The following is a 21,473-nucleotide window of genomic DNA, read 5'->3' as shown; positions in this document are numbered from 1 at the left end:
GCCGTGTCCTTGGCCAACAGCAGCATCGTCAGCAACCCAGGCAGTCACGTTGGCTGACACGTGGACCCTGGGGCTGGCCCAAAGCAAGACCACGAGAGCCGTATTTTTTTTTTTTAAATGCAGTTCTTTCCCAACATTGCCCGCAATAGCTTTGGTGCAGAGATTTGGGGGGCAGGGAAAGGAGGGGAGGCACATGGGGAAAAAAAAAAGGAAAAAAAAAACCCAGCCAATTGCACAAAGCCTTTTCTTGAAAAAGCTCAGGCCCTGGGGTGATCGGGACATGTGGCTCCCTCCCCCAGCCCCTGGAGCGCCGGCTTTGCAGTCAAGGCCCCCATAGGGGTTCATCCCATTCCCGTGTGGAAGAGCTGTCTGGGAGGGGAGAATGGCTGTGTGTGGATATGTGTGTGTGCATATATATAGATAGATATATAATAGGCTATATTAGAAAATTCTCTATGTATAAATATAAAACACTGGTATCCAAACATGACACCACAGCTAACTAAAGTGCTTGACGGCAGTTGGGCGTGTGTAAGTCTGTAGGTGAAATGATTCATCCTAAGTGCCCAGGACGTGGCAGGAAGCTGGGAAAGCGAGAACATGGAGAAAGGGGTGCTGGCCCGAGCCAGGGCACGCTGGTCCCCCAGGGCCTCCTCGGCCTGTCTGATCACCATTATGCGCCTCACCCCCCACCTTTGCCCTGCTTTCCCCACAGTGCTTCCGACCACGAGGAGAACAGCATCAGCTAGCTGGGCACTGGGGAGTTGTTCCCACAGGGGAGCACTGGTCAGCCTATGCCCACGGCTTCCTCCCCTGACAGGATTCAGAGTGAAGGGAGCGCTAAGGGCACAAGAGGACTACTGTCATCGTCGTTAATAATTTGAAAAATAAAACACCACGGCTCCTCTAGGCCTGGCTCTGTCATCTCACCTCTGGGGCCCCACCCCTGCCTGGGTGGGAGCTGGAGGAGGAAGGGAAGGAGACCTGGGGGCGGCTGACCTGGGAAGCTGTCCTTTTATCTGCAAGCCCCAAGCAAAGCATTAGCGGCTCCGCCTCCCTCAGCCCCCTACCCTGCAAAATAAGACTCATCTGGTCTCAGACCCGCAGAAATGCCACAGGCAAGTGGTCGTCAGAGCTCCAGGGAGGAGAGGGGCCCCAGAGAGCAGGCCCCCCTAGGACACAGTGCTACAAGAATGGGTTGGTGGTCGGAGGTTTGGCGGCAAATGGGCTTGATGAGGATCCAGTCTGGAAAGAAAGAACAACCGCAAATTGTTAAATTAGGGAGGACGAGCTGGAGGCCACAGAGGATGTGTGGCTCAGGACTCCTTTCTCCTTCAAAATGACTGTGTGGAGGGAAGAGGGCAAATGAGGGAGCTAGGAGGCCAGTAGAGGGCATGGGGAGGGTGGATGAAGTCAGGGCCGAGGATCCCTGGCTGGGCCAAGTAGAGTCTCACGAGGAACGGGCATGCGTCCTGCCCCACATCACCCTCTTCTCCTGGAAGGATTCCGTCCCCAACCCCCAGAGTGAAAGGCCACGCGCCCTCACCAGGCCTGGGCCCTGCCCTGGCGCGCTCACCATGAAGGGGTTGGTAGAGATGCCGGCTGGCTGACTCAGTGGCCTCTGTCCCAGCTTGGCGGATCCCAAGTCTCCGAAGGAAGATCCTGGGAGGCAAGAGCAAAAATTCAGCTGACAGGAGCCCTGCCGCTCAGGCGGGTGCTGCCCAGCTCGCCTGTCTCCCTGCGGGGAAGGCCCAGCTACAACCCAAGGCGGGGGCCCAGCAGGCTCTTCTCCAAAGTGGGGAATAAACATGTGGAACAATCAGAGGACACAAGTAGGTCTGCTGCTTCCCTGGGCTCCCCCTGCTGGTCCAAAAGGGAACTAGCTGAGAGGTCTGGCTCCCTAATACATATTCCTAATATTTACACACTCACCGACCCGCCCAGAACCCGGGGGTGAGAATGGGGTAAAAGAGGGCTTGGTCTGAACCCCTTACCATTCTGCTGCTGAGTCATCGAGGTCTGTGCGGGGAAGAGCGGTGCTGGGAAGGGGCTGGCGAAAGCCCCAGTGGGTGGCACTGTCTGGGGGAAGCCTGGCCCAGCACCGCTCATCCCAAAGCCTGGCCCTGTGGAGGGAGGGACGTGAGACAGGCGAGGTTCTGGAAGGTCGGCTGGAGAACAGTCCTTCCTAAGTCCTTCCAAGATAGGGAAATGGAAGCTAGTTTTTCCCTACCCAGAGGTACCTAATGGAAGGACCCGGAAGGAGCACGAAACCCTTTGGCCTCCGTGTACCCTGCCAAACCCGCCCTCTTGGAGCCTGTGGGTCAGAGGACAGGCTAGTTACGAGCGCAAGCACAACATGGAACCGGGGTCCGCTTTCCGCCACCTCTTATACTCACAAACCACAGCAAGTTACTCTCACCTCTGAAATGGGGACCATGCCTATCTCCTAGGCATGACTCCTGTAAACATGAAGTAACGGTGGAGAGCCCTAAGCGTCGGGCCCGCCACGTGGGTCAACTTGGCAGGGAGTATTATTCTCTCCCTGGCTTCAAGGTTTTTTGAGACCAGGAAAAAAAAAAAAAAAAAAGGAGGTGGCGGCACACTAGCATGACTTTGGAGAGAGAAAACTCCGGCTGAGGAGGGCAGGGAACAGAGCCATGGTTTCAGGAAGGACACAGAAGGGAGGAGGCTGGACCACCGGGGGAAACAGGGTTGGAGGAAAAAGCATCACCACCACTACCAGTCAATGTCAACCCTTCTGAACGGCTCAGGGAAGAGGCAGGCTGTTTTTTCTAACTCTGAAATTCCGTGACCTGGGTGTCTCCAGTTTTTGCCCACTAGGTGGCTTGGAAGTTAAACTGGTCTGGCCTGGGCTGGTGACTCTGGAGAGAGCTAGTGTCAGGGGATAGTCTGGGAGGCTTACCTGTGGCCAAGCCATTGGGCTGGAAAGGGTTGGTGGAAGGCAGCTGGGTGTGAGCAGCAGGTGTGGTGAAAGGGTTGAAGGCTGCTCAGGGTGGAATAGGGTAGAGGTGGGAGGAAGAGCTGGTTATTTTTTTCTCGTTTGGTTAATATCATAACTGAGCATTCCTCTAAAGCCCAGTGTGCATCTCTCCCCACCCCCTCCCTCTAGAGTCCTCAATTTCCTCTTGGCCTTAGATCCCCTCCCGGGGTCTCTACACGACAGACTCACCTCCAAAAGCAAGCCCTGGGCTGCCGCCTCCGCCAGTGGTGGCCGACTGGAGCGTGGGGACCTGGCCAGCCATCCCGAAGATGCTGTGACACAGGGAGAGAAGTCAGCATTGCACATCACCCAGCTCCAAGGAGGTGGGCTGGGCAAGGAACCAGGAGGTGCAGACCCCATCCTGCTGGACAGGAGGAGCTGAGCAGGGTGGGATAACCAAGGCCAGGCTTTCTTGGCTGGCTTTCCTGCCCAAGAGCGAGCTCCCCAATGTCTGGACCTACCTGCTGGGGATGCCTCCAGCTGATGCCCCCGGCCCCAGGAGACTGCCCACATCTGCGAGGCTGTTGGGCTGACTAGCAGGTGCGAGAGGAGAGGCACCAAATGGAGTTCCCTGGCTGCTCCCTGGGCAGGAACAGGAGTAAAACAGGGGGTGCTGGCGTGAGACAGGAGGGAAGGGGCCAGAGGAGGGATGGAGGTGGGGTGCAGTGGAGGGGGAGGGGAGGGATGGCATGAATGGCACCAACAGGGTCCTCTGAGCCAGCCCGTTCTTCCCCTGATTGCCCAGTTCTGGAGGGCTTGTCTCCCACTGAGGATTCTAGGCAACGTGATACCCAGCCCTTCTTAGTCTCCCTAGTGCTGGAAACTGCCACCTCCAAAAGACAAGCAGTTCTTCCTTGTCCAGGTAACTGTCCCTCCTGCTCTAGTTTGGCTTACACTTCCCATTTTTTCCTTATGAGATGGAGAAGTTTGTTTTTTCCCTAAAGCAGCATTTCCATTTATGGATAAATTGTATGTAGTGGCAGGTAGGGGTGGGGGAGGCACTGTGAAGGGCAGAAAGGTTCAGGGTCACTTGGGACACTCAGGGAACATGCAGATGCCACTGGAGGTGCTGAGCATTGGTTTCCAGCCTCGCCAGCATCCTCCCCTCTGGGGAGACCTCCCTGATGCCACGAGCTCAGATCACAGCTGGGGTGCACTGCCCATGGGCCAGTGAACTCTGTCTTCTTTGGGCCTTCCTGACCCCAATATTTGATTCTGGTTCTTCTCTCCTAGAACCTTGTCCTTTTGCTTCCCAGCACCTGACATGTTTGTAGTGATATATTTTACTTCTGTGTCAACTGGTCCCCATTAGACCAATTCCATTGCCAGGAAATTTCCTTACAGATATAACTTACCAATACCCTCCCCCCCCCCCCCCGCCCCCAACTGCAGTGCTGTTTAATAGCAAAAGACTGAATCATCCTAAATATTCACTAACAGGAGACTGAGTAGATATATCATGGTATAGACATAAATTGGACAGCGATGCAGCTATAAAAAAGAATGAGGAAGCTCTTAACGTACTGATGAAAAAAATCTAACAGTACTGTTTAGCTAAAGAAAAATCAAAGTGTAGAATAGTATGTATACTATGTCATAAAATGTGCAGTAAAAAAAAACAAAGAAAACAGGACAATAAAAATGAGTAAGTGAAGGCTGCTCCCTCCTTTTCCCAGAGCCAGGGCTGTGGAGAAGGGATGAGACAACAGACCAGCGTGGGTCAGGCTGCAGAAACATTCTGTAAGATGGGAAACCTGAAATGTATTTGTGGGGAAAAAAAGAACATGCCAGCAGGGGTGGAGAAAGTGGAGGTCAAATTCAGATAGGAAAGTTCATGGGACGAAGCCTTGCAGAAGGCGGGAAGGGGGCTAGAGGTAACCTTCACAAGGGAAGATACTTCCTCCGACACAAGAGGAAAAAGAGGGACAGGAGTGAGTTTCCTGGTGGCCGGAGGTTGACTCTCGTCTCCCAATGCAGGTGATGCAGACACGATCCCCAGACTACAACGCCCCGCAGGCACCACAACGTGAAAACATCAACCACGTAAGCCAGCACGTGCCACAAGAGCGTGTAGACGTCTATCACGTAAGCCCCCCAGGCCGCGATGACGTGGAGACGTCAACAACGTAGAGACGTCAACACGTGAGGCCCACACGCCGTACAACTACAGAAAGCCTCGCGCCCCCCCAACCAAGGAAGACCCGGCACAGCAACCACCCCCCCACCCCCCGCAAAAAAAAAAAAAGAGGGAAAGGAAAAGTTAACATTCAGGGCTAAGAGGGAAAAGCAGGGCCAGGGAGGTTCTCAGATCCATGTGGTTGCGCTCTGGCCCCCTCAAACCTTAGCCCTGGTTTCTTGTCAGTGAAGTTTGGGGTCCTGAGCGCCTCAGAACTGTACTGTGGACCTCCCTGCGCTTCCTTTTCCCAAGAGTGAGGCTGCCGCGTTTGTCCAGATCCCCCTGTTAGGGACACCTTCCTGGTGCTGGGTACACCTGATGGGATGGCCTAACGTGGACGAGCGGAGTATCCAGTGGGGAAGTCAGGCTGCCTGCCGCGAGGATCCGGGGACGGGCTGCTTCCTGAGGGTCGGCACTCGGGGGACAGTGCTCTCAGCCCTCTCCCTGCCCACCCCGGGCTTTCCCGAGGGACACGCGCTGGGCTGTAACACACACTGGTCTTAAGTGAGGACGACTGCAAAACCAGCCGGGCTGTGGTGGACCTTCGGCTTCTCAGACTCCAGGCCCTTCCTTTGCCCGACGGACTCGAGGTACGTGGACCTCCCGAGCGGACGCGGCTCCCTGTCCTCCCTGGGGCCCGACCCTTCAGCGCCACTCCGGGCCCTCGGGTTGGGGTGCTTCTCGCAATGAGGATCTGGCCGGCCGTCCTCGGCGGGAGCGGGAGCTGCGTGCCTCCCGGCGGCCGCTAGAGGGCAGAGCGGCCGGGGCTCGGGTGATACCTGCGCGCTTGCTTGTGGGCACCTGGACCGCGCGGCTGGGTGTGTAGACTTGCCTCCTCCCAGTTTCAGAGGAAACCGCACTTTTAGAAGCCTCCCCTTCTCCTCCCCCTCAGAAACATAAAAATATAACCCGGCACGTCAGGAGAGACGCCCACGTCTCCCCGAACCTTAGTGGTTCCTCGTGTCACCCTCACAGAAACCCCTTCGTGACCGTGGTGGGCCGAGAAGTGACATGGATCCGCCCCTGAGCAGCCATGTGATTTGGGCCAAGGCACCGGCCTGGTGAGCCAGCTTCCTCGACTGCAAACGGAGAGCTTTCTTTCCTCGAGGAGATGACAGCCGGGTGCTCCCCGGGCACCACTGGGGCTGGCGGGCTCGGGGTCGGGCGGGGACTGTCTGTTTCTTGAGATGAGCAGACACTGGACCAAAAGTCCATCCCAGGTTCAGCCTGCGATGGCTCCAGGGCTGACACCTTTATTCTCTCCCTCTCTCTTTTAAAAGAGCCCCTTTAATAAGCCCTCTTTTTTTGGCCACACCTCGCGGTACGCAGGATCTTAGTTCCCTAACCAGGGATCGAACCTGAGCTCCTGCAGTGGGAAGTGCGGATGCTTAACCGCTGGCCTGCTGGGGAAGTCCCCTAAGCTCTCTTTAATCAGTTGTGCTAGGAATGCATTTCTGAACGACCTGTTTATAACCACCTTGTAATAGGCTGTTTCCTTTGAGGTACCATTCCTGGGAATACTTTTCTCTTGCTAAATTGTATATTCTGGTACCAATTTATATTCTTAAAAGTAGCATACCTATTTCCCCACACAGTATTGGCGATTATTAATCTTTAAAAACTGTGTGAATATAGTTCTTATAATTGTATTTTCTCTGATTAGTTAGGATGAGGATGTATTCATGTTTTTTTCTGGGTATTACCTACTTCTATCCCTTGGCCATTCTATTCTTCCTTATTAATAGGAATTTTGAAAGGCACATTATGGTTATTGGCTTTTTGTCTGTTTCCATGTTGTAAATATGTATCTTCTCCCTATCTGCTTCATGCCTTTAAGGACATGAAACATTGTTTTGGGACATTTTTTTTGTTTGTTTGTTTTGGGACATTTTTGAGGACATCTTTGTTTAGGTCCTCTTTTACCATATAGAATACTCTGACCTATGCCGTTTCTCCTTGTTAGAATTTATGGAGATTTTGTTTCCCAGTGTATGGTCAAATTATACATATATTCTTTTACTTTTTTTAATATATATGGTCAAATTATAAAAGGGTTATTATGTTTGAAAATAATATGATATATATTCTTTATTTTTGTTATAAAGTTCTACTTGTATTTCTTAGGTCAGACTTGTTAAAGTGTTACTCAGATGGTTACCTTCCTTCCTTCTTTCCTTGTCCATCTACTCCATCAGTTAATTTTGTGAGAGAACCTATTATAATCTCTATCTGTTAGTTTATCAGATTTTCATTCTAATAGTTTTTGCTTTACGGATTTTCAGGCTACCTCATCAGTTACTTTAATTAAGTTCACAATGTGAGAATTTTGTTGTGAATTTTAACTTCTGTCAATATAAAATGTCTCCTCTTGTTCTATTCAAAAAATGAAATTAAAAAAACCAACCAGTTCATGGTGGGAGGTGGCGGGGGCTGTGGGCAGAGCAGAATCAGAAATCTGTGCTGTGGGCTGGACTCTGCCTCTCTGTGGACTGATGACTAGGGAAACCGCTAGCTGCCTCCCCTGTAAAAAGGGTAAATTTGAGGGGTTCCTCCCAGACCTCAAAGCTCAAGGGTCTGAGACAGAGTCTCCTGCCTTGGGTCACTGTGGGATGGGAGGAGTAACTTACCAAAGCTGTGACTTCCAGTTAGCATCCGACTGGCTGGCGGTGAGGGTGGGGAAGGGAAAGGGCAGGTCGGTGGGGAGGAGAGAGAGAGTCAGTCACTGGCTGTCCCCAGACGTCTGTCCTCACAGCGCTCCCGACTGCCCTCCAGTGTGCAGGGTGTCCAAAGGGAGGGGGCAGCCCGAAAGCTCCGGAGACGGTCATCTGGGAGCTTTGGGAAGGGACCGAGTGCCTGAAGGGCCTTTAGATGCTCCTTCATTCACATAGCAGGAACACCGCGACATGGAGTGGGCAGGCCTCTGCTCTAAGAGGGATGGGTGAGGCCTTCTGGAGACTGCCCTGGACACTGCTCCAGCCCTTGCTCTGGGGGCCCTCTAGGGGAAAGGTCATGGCCATTCGCAGGTCCGCATTCTCAAATTTTCTAGTCTCAGTCTCCCTTACGTCCCAGTCAGCAACCTCCTACCCACACAGCCTGCACAACTCCTGCTGTGCTTTTAGCCATTTTCCTTACATGAAAAAGAAAGAACAACAGAGCCCCTTCCTGACAAGAACCTCATCAGACTCCTCTCATCCTTTCCTGAAGCTTCATCTCTTTGTGTGGTTCTCTGGGCTGGTGTGGATGTGAATGAAGGATGATGTATGGGTGTGGACAATGGAATGCAGTTGCCAGAAAGAAAGGAAGCCAGAGGGGCAGAACTTACCTGGGGGCGCCGGCTGGGCCTGGAACGGGGCTTGGCCAGCTGGAGGAATGCTTCCAAATGCAGAAGAGCCAGGGCCACTACCGAAGGCATCGAAGTTGGCAAAGCCCCCATGGGAAGGCGTTTGGCCTGTAGGTGGAGAGAATATGAAGGTTATGTTTATATAAAATGTATGTAATCTGTATCATACAGCTGCCAAGAGCCACTCAATGAGACATCTGCCTCCCCACAGGGCCCTCTTCAGAGGGAGTTGGCAGGAGCCTGGGGCAGACAGCCAGACCCATGCAGAGGGAAAGAGGCTCTGAGAGCCTCAAAGTTTACTCCCCGCTTTTTATCCTTACTCCATGAGGCATTAACATTTTTGTCAGGGTCTAGTTTGGGTGGAATCGTGTGAAAAAAATTTTGTTGTGGGGAAGGGCTTTAAAAAAGAAAAAGGGAAACTAGAGAACCACTTTGTTCCACCCTCTATTGGCTACTGCTGATCTTTGGGAAGAGGGCAGGGAAATGGAACCTGTCACGATTCCCTTGCCCCATTTTACTAGAGAGAAAGTAAGAAAAAGGCTCTTTCCAGTTATCTAAAAGGAAGGGCTAGGAGCCCCCTGCTGTCATGCTTTTGGTCAAACTCCCTAACGTAATCCTGGCTGTACTCATCTGACCCTCACTCTCCAGGCTGTGATGCTTCAGAATCACCATCTCGTTCACTTCTGTGCAGAGCTGGGGCTAAGTAAAATTCCGTGTCTGATGGGGACAAAAGTTCTCGTCCCAAGTCCCACTTACCCCCAAAGGCTGGGAATGCAGCAAAAGCTGGTGCCACCTGGGGAGCAGCAAAGGGGTCTCCACCGATGTCAGCCAGCAGATCAGTACTGGCTTTCTTGACTGAGGAGGGGGGAGGAGGTTGAGAGCTCCGGGGCTGGGACGTCCGAGGCTGACTGACAGGCTTGGAGGAGAAGGCAGTACATATAGTATTTGGAATCCCAGTCATGACCCAGGCCCCTGCATGGCTTCCCTGGCTGTCCCCAGATAGGCAAGTGGAGAGAGAAGAGAGGGAGAAACTGCCCTCAACCAAGAGGGTTCCTGGGCAGAAGGGTTGCCTCAGCCCTTCTCATACCTAATTCCTTTGTCCTCTCAGGACAGCCAGTCCCAGAACCACATGATTTAGAGCATGTGAGTCAAGGTAACCCTGAGATACATAGGGACGGCGCCCAGCAGCAGCCCCTGGAGCTGCTTGAAGCAGTGTCCCTGTTTTTCTTTGGAGGAGTGGTCAGGTTTGAAGTTGATACTCTGACTTCCCTAAATACCATTTCCTGTTGGGTTCTTTCTTCCAAAATACACAAGTCCAAGGTGAGAAATGTAAGACCTAGGTCTCAGCAGGGCTGAGAACCCATTCAAACCTCCTGGATGATCATCTGCTAAGTCCAGGGGGATTTGATTTAGGAAACTGACACCCCTGTCTCCCAAATCCCATAATAATGTCGAGGGCAGATCTGAGCATTACCTGGCTGGAGCTGGAGGCAGCAGCTGAGAGAGACGGCACAGGATCCCCCAAAAGTGTGCGGGGGGGCTTGCCTTCTGGGATGGAGCCCTGGATGGGGGTGGAGGTGCTGCCTTTGGTGTAAGTGGGCCCCTTGACTTGGTCTGGGGGGACATACCTTGGAGAAAGAATAGTTAGGCAGAGAGGAGGGGTGAAACCTTGAAACCTAGGACCTTGCTCAGCTTAAGTGCTTGAGAAAACAGGTTACAGCAAAGTCCTTTCTTATTTTCCCTACTGATTCTCTTTTTTGAACTAAAGGAAACCGAGCGACACAGGAGAGTTCTGCCCAACTTGAGCTTCTCCTTTACTCTCAGATGATCATTCTTTTCCTGCAGGCATGTTGTTCAGTTTGCTTTGGCTTGTGCTGGGCTTCCCCACACCTCTCCCTCCTCTTTCTGACACGTCAAACCATCTGGTTTCAAATAATAACAACCTGCAATCAGGCTGACCAACAGGTGATCCTATTTTCCAGTTTCCTACTCAAGGGCCCCCTTTTACTTCCTGGGCGTGTCTTCAGGCTCTTCTTTCTCTGCCACTTCATCTTCTAAGCACTCAGCATTTACCCTGCTGGCTCCTGGGACTTCCGATAAAATCCCCTTCCACTCCAGTGGATGTGGTCTCTACTTGGGATGTATCTTTTTTAATCCCAAGGACACTCCCAGGAGGGACTACAGAATGCTGTTGTGCCCACACCAGTCTCCTCGCTCTCTGCATTCTCTTCTTCACCATATAGTTATCCCCAACCATACACACCGCCCAGAGATGGAATAAGAAGTGGCATGTGGGGGAAGAAAAGACAAGAGAGAACAGAGATGCTGTTTCCCCACAGGAAAAAGGGCACCTATAAAACATGGGTTGGACAAGTAAATCTAGAGGCCATGAGCTCTTAGCCAGCCATCTCTCTCTGTGAGATCATCTGAGCTATAAAAACTAGTCCACACTCCACAGCTGGGGAGCCTAGCTCTCCCCTCCACACAGTCTTCTGTCTCCCCAAAGGAGGGGCATATCAAATCTGCAGGGTCAGTGACCAAGAGCAAACTGTCCTTTCTTGTACCTTTATTATTTAGAAGTCAGAATTCAGTCCTAACTGAATCTGAGTGGAACAGACTCAACCCTCGTCTAGCCTTTGAAAGAAGCCCCAGTTCAGCTCTGGAAAGTGGACCATAAGATGAAGTGTCTTGGACACGTGTCTCTAGAGTAATCTCTTTCCTCCTCCTTACCATCTCTTCTTTTCATATTTTTCCTGGAGAAATTCCTTCACCTTCTGAGGATCCCTGGAATCTGGTATTAAAGATGTCCGAGCGTCAAAAAGACCCAGCCAGATCTTCCTGCAAACCTAAAGGGAGGAAGTCGAGTGACAGAGGACTTGGGGCAGAAAGTGTGAAGTGGGAATCATACCATTTCCAACTCATCCATCAGTAAACACTTAATGGAGCATGGACGCCACATGAGGATCTGGGTACAACTACAAAACAAACATGATCTCTGTCCTCGCAGAGTTGATCATCTAATGGGGAAATAGTGTCTTAGATAAATACAGATACATTTATAATGACACACTGTGACACGTCTTGTGAAAGAAAGTACAGGGTCATGAGAATTAAGGGAAACTAAATTTGGATGGGGGTGGGGTCAGGAGCAATCTTCAGAGCTGTGGCTTCCAGAGGCTCTTGTTTGCACTCTCCAAGTAAGCCCATCAAAGGAGTACTGCTCGCACCAAGGTTGGAATCTTCCCACCAGCAGATTTAGCTGGAGAAGGGGTTTAACATACTCTCAAGTAAAGACATGAGCTTACACCCAGTTGCCGAGGCTTAAGTCAGCAGAGCTGGCTCCAGGAGCTCCTGCTCAGAGGGGCTGCCCGGTCAACTCTGAACGCTCATCACTGTGGAGCATCTCTCCCTCAAGGGTCATCCCAACAGAGACTGTGCCTTCCCCTGATTCTTCCAACAAGGGGCCCAGACAAACCCCAATTTGTATAACTAAGATTCTGTAAATGAACACATGTATATAAGGTAAGATACCTTACACACTAAAAAATAAGAGAAACTCTAACCGAAAACTGTAGGGGCTTTCCTGTGATCTGAGGCAAAACTCTGCTGACAGACAGGGCAAGTACAGCCTGGAATCACCGCGGCAGTGGCGGCTCACCTCGTTTCCACGGGCTTGCAGGAACAGGACTTCAGGCTCAGTGAAAGTCGTCATGGAGATGGACTTGACTCTGTGAGGGGGGTTCAGGCCTCTCCTGTGAGGGGGAAACAGATCACAAGAGAAGCAGAATGCCGTTAGCACTGCAGGTCTTCCTGTGGGAGCAAAGGGAGGGGACAGGATAAAACCACACGTAAATGAAACTCTCAGACTGAAGCTACTTCTTAATTCAAGGAAAGAAGGGCGGCCAGGATGTTTTGGAGGCTTCTCCTGAGAGACAGGGAACCTCAGTCACTCCCAAGAAGAAGGCAGAGCCTGTCCATCCAGAGCCGCCTCTTCTTGGCTCAGACTCCGGCAGCTGAATGTTCAGGCTGAGGGGTACTTCAGGGAACTCAGGTGTGTGACCATTTCCCATTTCCTGCTTCATCATTGTTTGAGGCCTACAGCACATGCTCAGGGTCCCAGAATCCATGGAGACACAAATCTTTCAAGCAGGAGGGAATGCAAAAATGAAGGCCCCTGATATTCCTGATAATACCAACACATAAAATTTGGAGACAAACAGAGTCCCTAGGCTGGCTGCTGCTCCTCTCCTCTACGCAGGAGGCCATGTGGTGAGGGATGGAGGGCGTCCCTCTTTTAGGAAGTGATTTCTGGGAAGAGAAATACTCCAGACTTTGCTCTCACTTCTAGATCTTGAAACGAAGCAAGAGGTTCAACCGTGAGCTACAAGACGGGCAGGAGTCAGGAACATGTACCCTGTAGAGATGCTTTTGTGCCAGCCCTGTGTTTTCATTCTGTTAACTCCCTGGGAGTCCAGCTCTGCCCACAGATGCCCTGTGGAGACTACAGCCAAGCCGGCTTCCTTCCTCCCACTCAGCTCCCCTCCGGAGTGTTCTAACGGGAGCGTGGGGCTAAGCCAGGCATGGTTTCAGAGGTTCCCCTCTGCTTACCTTCAGTTTTGCTCTAAATCTACCACCCTCAAAAGATTAAAACACCAGTAGCTGAACCAAAACAAATAAACTGGACCTTGGGGCCAGGAGTGAAAGACCACGGGTGCATGCGCAAAAGACAGTCCCAACTGAGAGGCCTCTGGGTTTTTACTCCCTGGAAAAAATGGGCAAAGCAAGATGTGAAAATAAAAGTAACTCTATCGTAGGGTCTTGACTGACACCCTCAGAAAAGTAATCAGAATTTACCAGATAGAAATCTTGGGAAAGGTGGAGAAAGCACACGTCCGAGCTTCCAAGTGCACACACTGAACAAAGGTGATGCGGGGAGCTGGGCAGAACGGCAGCGTGGATTAGTGTAAGTGAAGGCAGCCCCGGTGGGAGAGCAGACAGATGACAGGGGACGAGGTAAACAGTGAAGGGAAGCTGCTCTTCCGGACGATAGGTTACCGTTTATGGGATTCTAACCAAAGACAGGAAGGACGCTGGAGGCTACAACTGGGGGCATTTTCAGCAATTCCGCTACTAGACTTGGATGGTTCTCAAAATGACCCTTTAAAAGATAAGCAATATCAAAGAGGATAGATGCCCTGAGGAAAGATGAGAGCAGGGAAAACCAAGAGCCAGGCTTTGTAACTCAGTGTCAAACAATCGCTCTTAAACTTGATTTGACCTGAAGACTGTCTTCTGATTGCATTTCAGAGAGATTCCAGTTTTTCCTCCTAAGCCTCTCTCACCAGTGGCTGGGTTCTGTTTGTTCCAAAGTCCAGACATCCTGCTTTGATACTCTTTCCTTTGCCCTTTCTCACCTTAGCCTCCGTGCCCTTGCCCCAGGAGTGCCAGGCCTTTCTGAGTTCTCAGCAGAGTAGACAGAGCCCTCTGTTCCTATGAGCCTGGGCTGCCCTGCCACCTCCCACTAACAAATATTTACTCTGCTAAATAAAATACCAGGCATTGTGGAAGGCACTGTGGGGGATACAAAAATTACAGGACTTGGTCCTTGATCACCAGGCACTTGTTTCCAAGAAGGGGCCAGGGGAGCCTGGACCAGGGTGCTTCCCAGTGCAGCAAGCACACAGTCAGATCAGGGAGCGTGCGGCACCAGGACGCAGCAGCGAAGGAAGACAAATGGTCGTGGGAAAAGTAAATGGATTATGTTTACACTAGAAAAACAGATTCTAAGCCTATCACAAAAAAGGTCATTGACATTTCCTGAAAGGACAACCAGGAACTGTTAGCAAAGTGTAAACAGGGAGGTGTGCTTCCTTGGGTGGTGGGGGGAGGAACTTGACCCACTCATCAATCTAGAGGAGATGCTTAGAACAGAATTTCCTATGGCTGAGCTTGGACTGGAGGGGTTTGGGGGGTGGGAGCAGGGAGGGGGTGGAGACAGGATAAAGGCAAAGCAGAGAAAAGAAGTGATTTAGGTGCTTTGGGCCTAAGGAATCTGATGGAACAGGATGTTTCCATAGCACAGTACAAAAAGCACTGCTCTGACCTTGATGTCTGTAGACTGGATTATGTATAACCAGAGCCACGGTTTGGGGGCAGGGAGAGTCTACAAGGTAACACTCCGCAGCCCAGGAAGAGGGCCTAGTTACATAGCCTATGAGTCAGAGCATTTGTCTCTGAATCACAGAGAGGTTACTGCTGGCTGAGAGAAGCAAATTAGAAACGAGAGCCCCTCTCCCCTCGGGAGCTGAAAGCAAATGATCTAGGAGTGTTGTGTGTTACTTGGTACATACCAGGGTCATGCACTGGGGCCAGATGGGAAGCACTGGCCTGGAATTAAACACACCTGACTCTCCAACTTGCAGCTGGTCTCCCCAGCATAACTCTCAGGTTCACCCCAAAAGAAGAAGTGAGACCTCGCAGGAGGCACTGCCCTTTCTTTGGTTATCACAACAAATATATTCTGTTATTTCTAACCAGGAGGAGCTGGAGAAATAGATTAAGGTATTTGCCCAGAATAGGGCAACTTTTTCTAATTGAAAGCAAGGACATTACTAGGGCTCAAGCCTTCAGTCTTTTTCTACTTCAGTTTCTTTTACACAGGGCACATAAACGGCATTTGGAGTACTCTGAATCACTCTCTGAAGTACTCAGAATTACTTGGCAAGTGAAGTGACTTGCAGAGATCCTAGTCTGTCCAATCCTCTCTCTTTGCCTCTCTCCCTTTGGCTTCTGTTAGAAGCATACTACTATTTCTGCAAATACCACAACTTTTGTTTCTCTGTGGTCATCACCCTCAAACTGGCCCATATTTTGCTTCTATCTTGCTTCATAAAAGCCTAAAACCTGCCCAGTTACTCAAATAAGAAAGTTCTGCCAGGTCGACAGTGGAAAAAAACAGTTCCACCCAGCACCCAAGTTCCTTCATTTGTGCCAGATTTGAACTTGGGCATTCCTTACCTCTGAATATTTGTGTTTAAATGAATCTACCCTAGACTGTGTTTCTTTGCCCCTAGGATTCCATTTCTCTGCCTCTGAGCCAGGTTCAGCTAAATCAGGTTTGCTCTTATCTTGGACCCAAACATTGCCAAGAAGAGTCCCTATTTAGGAAGGCTCCCCTGCTACCCTGTTCTGGGGTCAATTCACTAATTTTAGGGAATTTCTTCTTAATCAAAATTTCCCTGCTTTGACCCATTTCCTGAAGCTCTTCCTCAGTGACAATAATAAACAGTTGCCTTCATATAGAGACACATTGAATCTGATATTAGCAGCTACTTTCCTCTTTAGGCTCAATCTCAGACCTTTCACATCCCCCCGCTTTCTTCTCATCCCTTTGGTAGTTTATTATTTTCTTAGGAGCTTTTCAAGTTCTCCAAGGGCCCTCTGTGATAAAGTGCCTAAATCTGTAATTTTAGAGACTCTGTCCCTCTTGCCCGGCAGAAATGAATTTGAAAGGTGAAGTGCAAGGGGATGGAGGGACAGACTAAAGTAAAGGCAGGGCATACAGGCATACATCCACCTCTCCAACCCCAACAGATGGAAAAGTACTGAATTATTGAACAGCATATTATACCTTTCCTTCCATGGAGATAAAAGTGTTTCAGTTAGAAACAGCTACTAGTGAGGCAGACAGGGAAACTAAGGCACCAGGAGGGTAGCAGCTTATCACAAAGAAAGAGCTGTCAAGCTCATCTCTTGACACCCAGTCCAGAGCTCTGTCCATCTAAATCCTGACTTAATCCCATTGTCAGAGTAAAGATATAAAGAAGTAGAAGACATAAATATCCGTTACTGAGACCTGAATGATGGATTAAAGGACAGATCCAAACAGACAGGTCAAGGAAACATGTCACATACTTGGCTGAAAAACTGGTGCCTAGCCTAGATGCCAATGAGATCTCAGGCCTCGCCATCTATTTCCTTTTTCAAGAAAAGTGGTTTATCCATTTTTATCCATTGAGGCATCCAAGCAAGCTGGAACAAGAGAGAACACTGAGGCACTGCTCTGGAAAGAAATCCTTTTCAGGGGCAATTTTTACCCCTCCTGAGCTTCAAATGGCAGACTCATTTTCTAGTATAAGAGTTAGAAGTATAACTAAACAGGCGAGCGCACGAACAGATTGGGGAGATTAAAAGGATCTATATCCAGGTTAGGGAAATTAGGTATTGGAAGAAAACCAAATGAATAAAACTAGGTCAAATTTGGGACCTACAATTGTGGCAGCATGTATGTAAATTTAGCAACGGGAGAAGCTAGCAGCTTCTCTCTCAGGCCCTCACACCCAACACTGTGGGTTTCTGCTAGAGATGAGAAAAAAAATGTCTCATTTAAAAAAACAGCAAGAATGAGCTCGCACATGCAGACAGGAAGGCATATTCATACCTACCCAGCACCAGTCCAATCTCAAGTTTTCTTCAGCTCTTAGGAGATTCAACTTTGGCTGCAACTGTCAACTTTGTTATATCAGTCAATCAGGCCAGATGGGAACCCTGGCAGTTCTGCTTACTGCCCCCAGAACACTCCATCCCCCTAAGTGGTTGATATATTTGTAACACACTCAACAGAAAACTAGCTTTCAGAAGAAAGCCAATCCTGCTGTCTCCTTTCTCTACCTATACTAAAGTATATGTCAATATCCTCTTTATTTTAAGAAAGAATCTTTTTTCTCTTTTCATTATGCTACCTCAATATGAGCTCCCATCAGTCTCTAGCCCATGCTGAGCTTTAGTTTACTTCATAGCGCTTATCAATACCTGCATTTATATATTTGATGATTTATTTAGGGCCATGGCCTCCACTAGGATTCAGGCTACCTGAAGATGGGACTTTGTCCGTTTTGTTCATTATCATATCTCCAGTGCCTAAACTGGTGTCTGAGGCTTCAGAGACTCTCAACAAATATTTGTTGACTGACTGACTTACTGACTGAATGTGCAAGCTACTGGCCTACTACTACGATTTCACTTCCTAACACCACAAAAATCCTAATCTGTAGGCAATCAACCATGTGGATTTAAGATGTTAACTGGTGTGTGGATCACCATGGAGACATGGCTCTTCAGCATCTGCTGGGCTGTGTGCCCCCTCCTCACACTGCAGCCAGCAAGCCCCACCTCACATTCTACCTGTGGCCCACCTGCCAGCTCCCAGCCCTTCCCAAGGGACATCAAGGGACACAGGTAATACTTTGTGAAGATCCCTTTCAAGGCTTTCCACGCTTTGCCCTACTCTATGCTAATTACAACTCCAATTGGAAAGGAGAAGGAGAAGGACCATCAGAACCCAGTCTGATGGTCGCAGCCAGGGCAACTACAGCTTTCCTGTGGAGTTTCTTTTGATATTTCTCTCTTTATAATCTCAACATGCCTTCACAGTTGAGCTTCATTTATCGGTCCAGCTTCTTGACCTTTCACTCTCCCATCACTTCCTGATAACAAAGGATTGGCCTAACTTCTCATTTCCCAGCCACCAAAATGTGTTCCCTAAAGTCTACCACCTTGAGAATCAGTGCAAGTGATTCTCATAATGCTTTACCAAAATACTAAGCAAAAATGTCCTTTCTAAATTGTTCTGAAACTTAAAAAAAAGGTGGGGTGCGCTGGGAGCCCCCACCATTGGTCCTATAGCAACTTCAGTTCCTGAGGAGTTAAGCCCCTAGCTGGACATACACACGCTGCAGACGAGAGACAGGCCTCTCTGTTACAGTAACCAATCCTTAGGTCATTGTCACCCAGTGTCTGTCCAAATCGCAGGTGTTTGACTTTTCACCAATGAGATCAACAGTGACCACAGAGGGAAGTGGTAAAATTCTGCAAATTGTGCAATGACATTTAAAGAGTTAACTCTTCCAGCAAAAGAAACCAGGTTGTAAATGTGAGCCAGATCCCTTGGCCCTCCATCTGTCCTGGTTGAGGGATATTCATTATAGAAGTGAAGTGTTGTCTATGGGATACTTTAAACCAAGGTCTAGAAAATAATGATGTCAGTACTTGCCCTTTATTCAGTGTTTGAGGTATCATGCCATGGCAGCTAACCATGGCAATGAACTGACGCTGTTCCTGACATTTTCTTCCTGGGACCTAGACTCTGATATGCCATCAGTTTTATCCCCCTGCTTCCTTTTACTTCTCTACTGAGTCTGTAATTGGATTTGTCTTTTCATAACAGGATCTTCAGGAATATGCTCTTTCTACTTTACCCTATAAATAGTCCTAAACTTTGCTCCTATTCTCTTCAAAATACTTCGATATTTTGTCCCAGTCTTCAGTCTCCATTCTCCTACTCCATTTGAGCCTCTATATCAACTTTTGACAAACTCCAATTTGTTTTCTAAACCACTGTCCCAAGAGCCACAAAACTTTTACTTACACCAAAGTCAAGTCTATCCTCACAACATACAAGTAAAGTTGATCAAAACATAGAAGTTTGGTAAAGGAGGTAAAAACCAAATAGAGAAATAATCCTAAACTGCATGAGGGGACCTGGATCCTCATTTCTGGTCCGCCATAATCATAACTAATAGCAACAAATGCTGAAAACAGCAACCCCCATCTGGCATTGGATAAGTTACTAAACCTCTCTTTGCTTCTGTTCTCCCATCTGTCACCCAAGAACAATACTGCTCCCTTCTTGGCTCCTAAAGGTGAAAGAAGAAACAAGGAAGGCACTCCTAGTTAAAATAAAAACCAACCAAACCAATGTATTAATACTAAAAAAGTAAAAATAAATCCCTTGTTAAACTTATAAAGATAGACATATAGGCTTGGTATCAAATTTTAGACATGCATCTAATAATAATAATTCCCTAAGGGGAAAAAGAACTTTACCATATAACCAGAAATCTAGGCTAGAACTGTGGCTCTAAATTAGCTCAACTGTGACCAAATACAGTGCCAAGGGTAGCATTGCAGATTATACAAGGGAACCCCCCCCACACCCTGCCCCAATCTAGAAGAGTTGCTAGATGCTACTACCAGGAATAAGCCGTGGAAACAAGGAACTTGAAAGTGTAAATTATTACAGTTAAGGATGGCTCATCCAGATCCCCAAACCTCTGGAAAAGTTAAGTTCTCTGAAGAGGGCAACCCATCAGCATTCATCTCTCAGATTTGTAAGAAATTTCCCTCTGGGTAGCATTCCAAAGTCCTGAAAGATAAGGATCTGTTCCTGAACACTAGAACATGGCCCTCTACCTAACATTATCACTCTGCTGTCAAACTGAGTCTTTCCTGTTGGCCCTCCATCTACACGAAGTTCCCTTGGGGGTGTTTGTCATTCTCTGGCCCTTTAAATCTGTGGCCCTCCACCCCCAACCCAGTTTCCTTCAATTCTCCCCACTTTCGGATCGCTCCCCCTCCTTTAGGGAGTTTCTGCAGTTCTCACGCTGTCTTTTCCTTTCCTTTGCATCGCGACTCTAATCATGTCTTGTTGCCCCTGATCCTTTCCCTTCCCCGTGACGCCTCTGCAGCAGACGACCCTCTCGGCACATCCGTCGTGTCTCAGGCCACCCCGCCGCCCCTGACCTCGGCTCTGGCCCTTCGCCCTGGGTCCCGATGTCCCCAACGCCGACTCTCTACCGCTCCTTTCCCGGTCCTACCCCCACTGTTCCCCGCACGCCGGTCCACTCACAAGAGGCCGGAGCAGGTGGTGCAGACGAAGCTGCCCACGGTGATATCCACGTAGGTGACCCCGCGCTGGGCGCACTCGAAGCAGTGGCGGTTCCCGGCCTGGCTGCAGCCGCCCAGCTCCCGCACCCGGCGACACCACACCTCCGAGGCCGCCTCCGCCTCCGCCTTGACCCCGCCACCCGGCCCTGGGCCCTTCTTCGCCGCCATCACCATGGCTGCTCAACCCCTCAGACCTTCTCCCCGCAAGTCAGCAATCGCCCCTTCAACCACTGCCGCCTTCCCGCCTCCTCAGCCGCCTCCGCACGCCAGGCTCCCTTGACAGAACCTAGGGAGCCGGCGGCATCGGTGCGAGACTCCTCAACCCGCACCCCCTTCCCTACTTCGCCTGTTCTGCACGCTGATTGGCTAGTCGCCTCCACCTCCTCATTCTGATTGGCTCGGCTTTGGACGGCCTCGAGATGCGGGAGCCACCAACGCCACGCCCCACTGCCTTCAGACCTCAGGCCTCTCGGATTGGCCTGCAGAGACCCTGGCCCCGGGAACCGTGCGTGCTCTCTCCTTGTTCCCGCCCCCTCTCGCCACTGCCTCCAGGGCGGCCCGCCTCCCACACACGATTGGTGAGTCCTAGGAACTTTGGCCCCAACGCTAACTCTGACTGGCTGTAGAAGCTGCAAAGATAGCGCGCGAGAAAGAATGGTGTCCCGCGCTTGCGCAGCTGTGGCCCTCCTGACGCATGATGTTAATTCCCGCTAAATTTCAAAGGACTAGTTTCAGCTAGACTGCCTGGAGGAACGCAAAGCCGAAAGGAAGTGGCCAAATGAAAGGCCAAGAGGTGGAAGAAAAGAAGGGAACACTCAAAGGAAAGGAGGAGAGCAATTGCTTTATCAATGCTTTTTTTTCTTTTTTAAATCCTACTCTGATGTAGGAAATCTCATTTTACAGACAGTCTTAGTGTACCACTTGGTATACGTCACACGACTGATTTCTGATCTGGGACGTCTGACTTTGGAAACCCTACATTTTACCGCAATGTTTCTATCCGTGAAACAGTATTTGAGTGTTCATTTGGCAAACACTCACTGAGTAGTCTACTAGGTTAATGCACTGTTGTAGATACTGGGAGTACAGCAGTAAACCAACCAACCAAAGTTCCTATCCTCATGAAGCTTACATTCTAGTAGGGGAGGCAGACAATAAGCAAAGAATCATCAGCTCTGATGATTAGAGAGAATCAAGGTATTGTAAAAGAGAATGACTCATTGGGTATTTTA

The 21,473-nt window shown here is 49.8% G+C and overlaps 1 protein-coding gene across 7 annotated transcripts; it reads right to left on the bottom strand.

Moving 5' to 3' along the window:
* Positions 1-92: 92 nt before the first annotated feature.
* AGFG2 (ArfGAP with FG repeats 2) lies at positions 93-20,725 on the bottom strand. 7 transcript variants are annotated; one of them, XM_044935574.1, is made up of 13 exons: positions 20,436-20,725; positions 12,176-12,269; positions 11,248-11,363; positions 9,992-10,145; positions 9,274-9,433; positions 8,500-8,625; positions 7,805-7,843; positions 3,463-3,583; positions 3,191-3,273; positions 2,924-3,004; positions 1,995-2,192; positions 1,577-1,662; positions 93-1,245 (listed from the first exon to the last, which is right to left on the bottom strand). In XM_044935574.1, exons 2-13 carry the CDS (start codon positions 12,227-12,229, stop codon positions 1,186-1,188), a joined length of 1,278 nt encoding a protein of 425 aa, XP_044791509.1. In that variant the 5' UTR covers positions 12,230-12,269; positions 20,436-20,725; the 3' UTR covers positions 93-1,185. The 7 variants fall into 7 exon arrangements, with proteins under 7 accessions (XP_044791509.1, XP_044791507.1, XP_025130275.2 ...); XM_044935572.1 differs by having other exon boundaries at positions 94-1,245; positions 20,204-20,716; XM_025274490.2 differs by having other exon boundaries at positions 94-1,245; positions 7,805-7,837; positions 20,204-20,712.
* Between the last annotated feature and the right edge of the window lie 748 nt (positions 20,726-21,473).

The sequence above is a fragment of the Bubalus bubalis genome, chromosome 24 (assembly GCF_019923935.1).
Source record: "Bubalus bubalis isolate 160015118507 breed Murrah chromosome 24, NDDB_SH_1, whole genome shotgun sequence".
Classification (NCBI taxonomy): domain Eukaryota; kingdom Metazoa; phylum Chordata; class Mammalia; order Artiodactyla; family Bovidae; genus Bubalus; species Bubalus bubalis.
The sequence above is the reverse complement of the archived record's forward strand: the minus strand, read 5'-3'. Positions and strand labels throughout refer to the sequence as shown.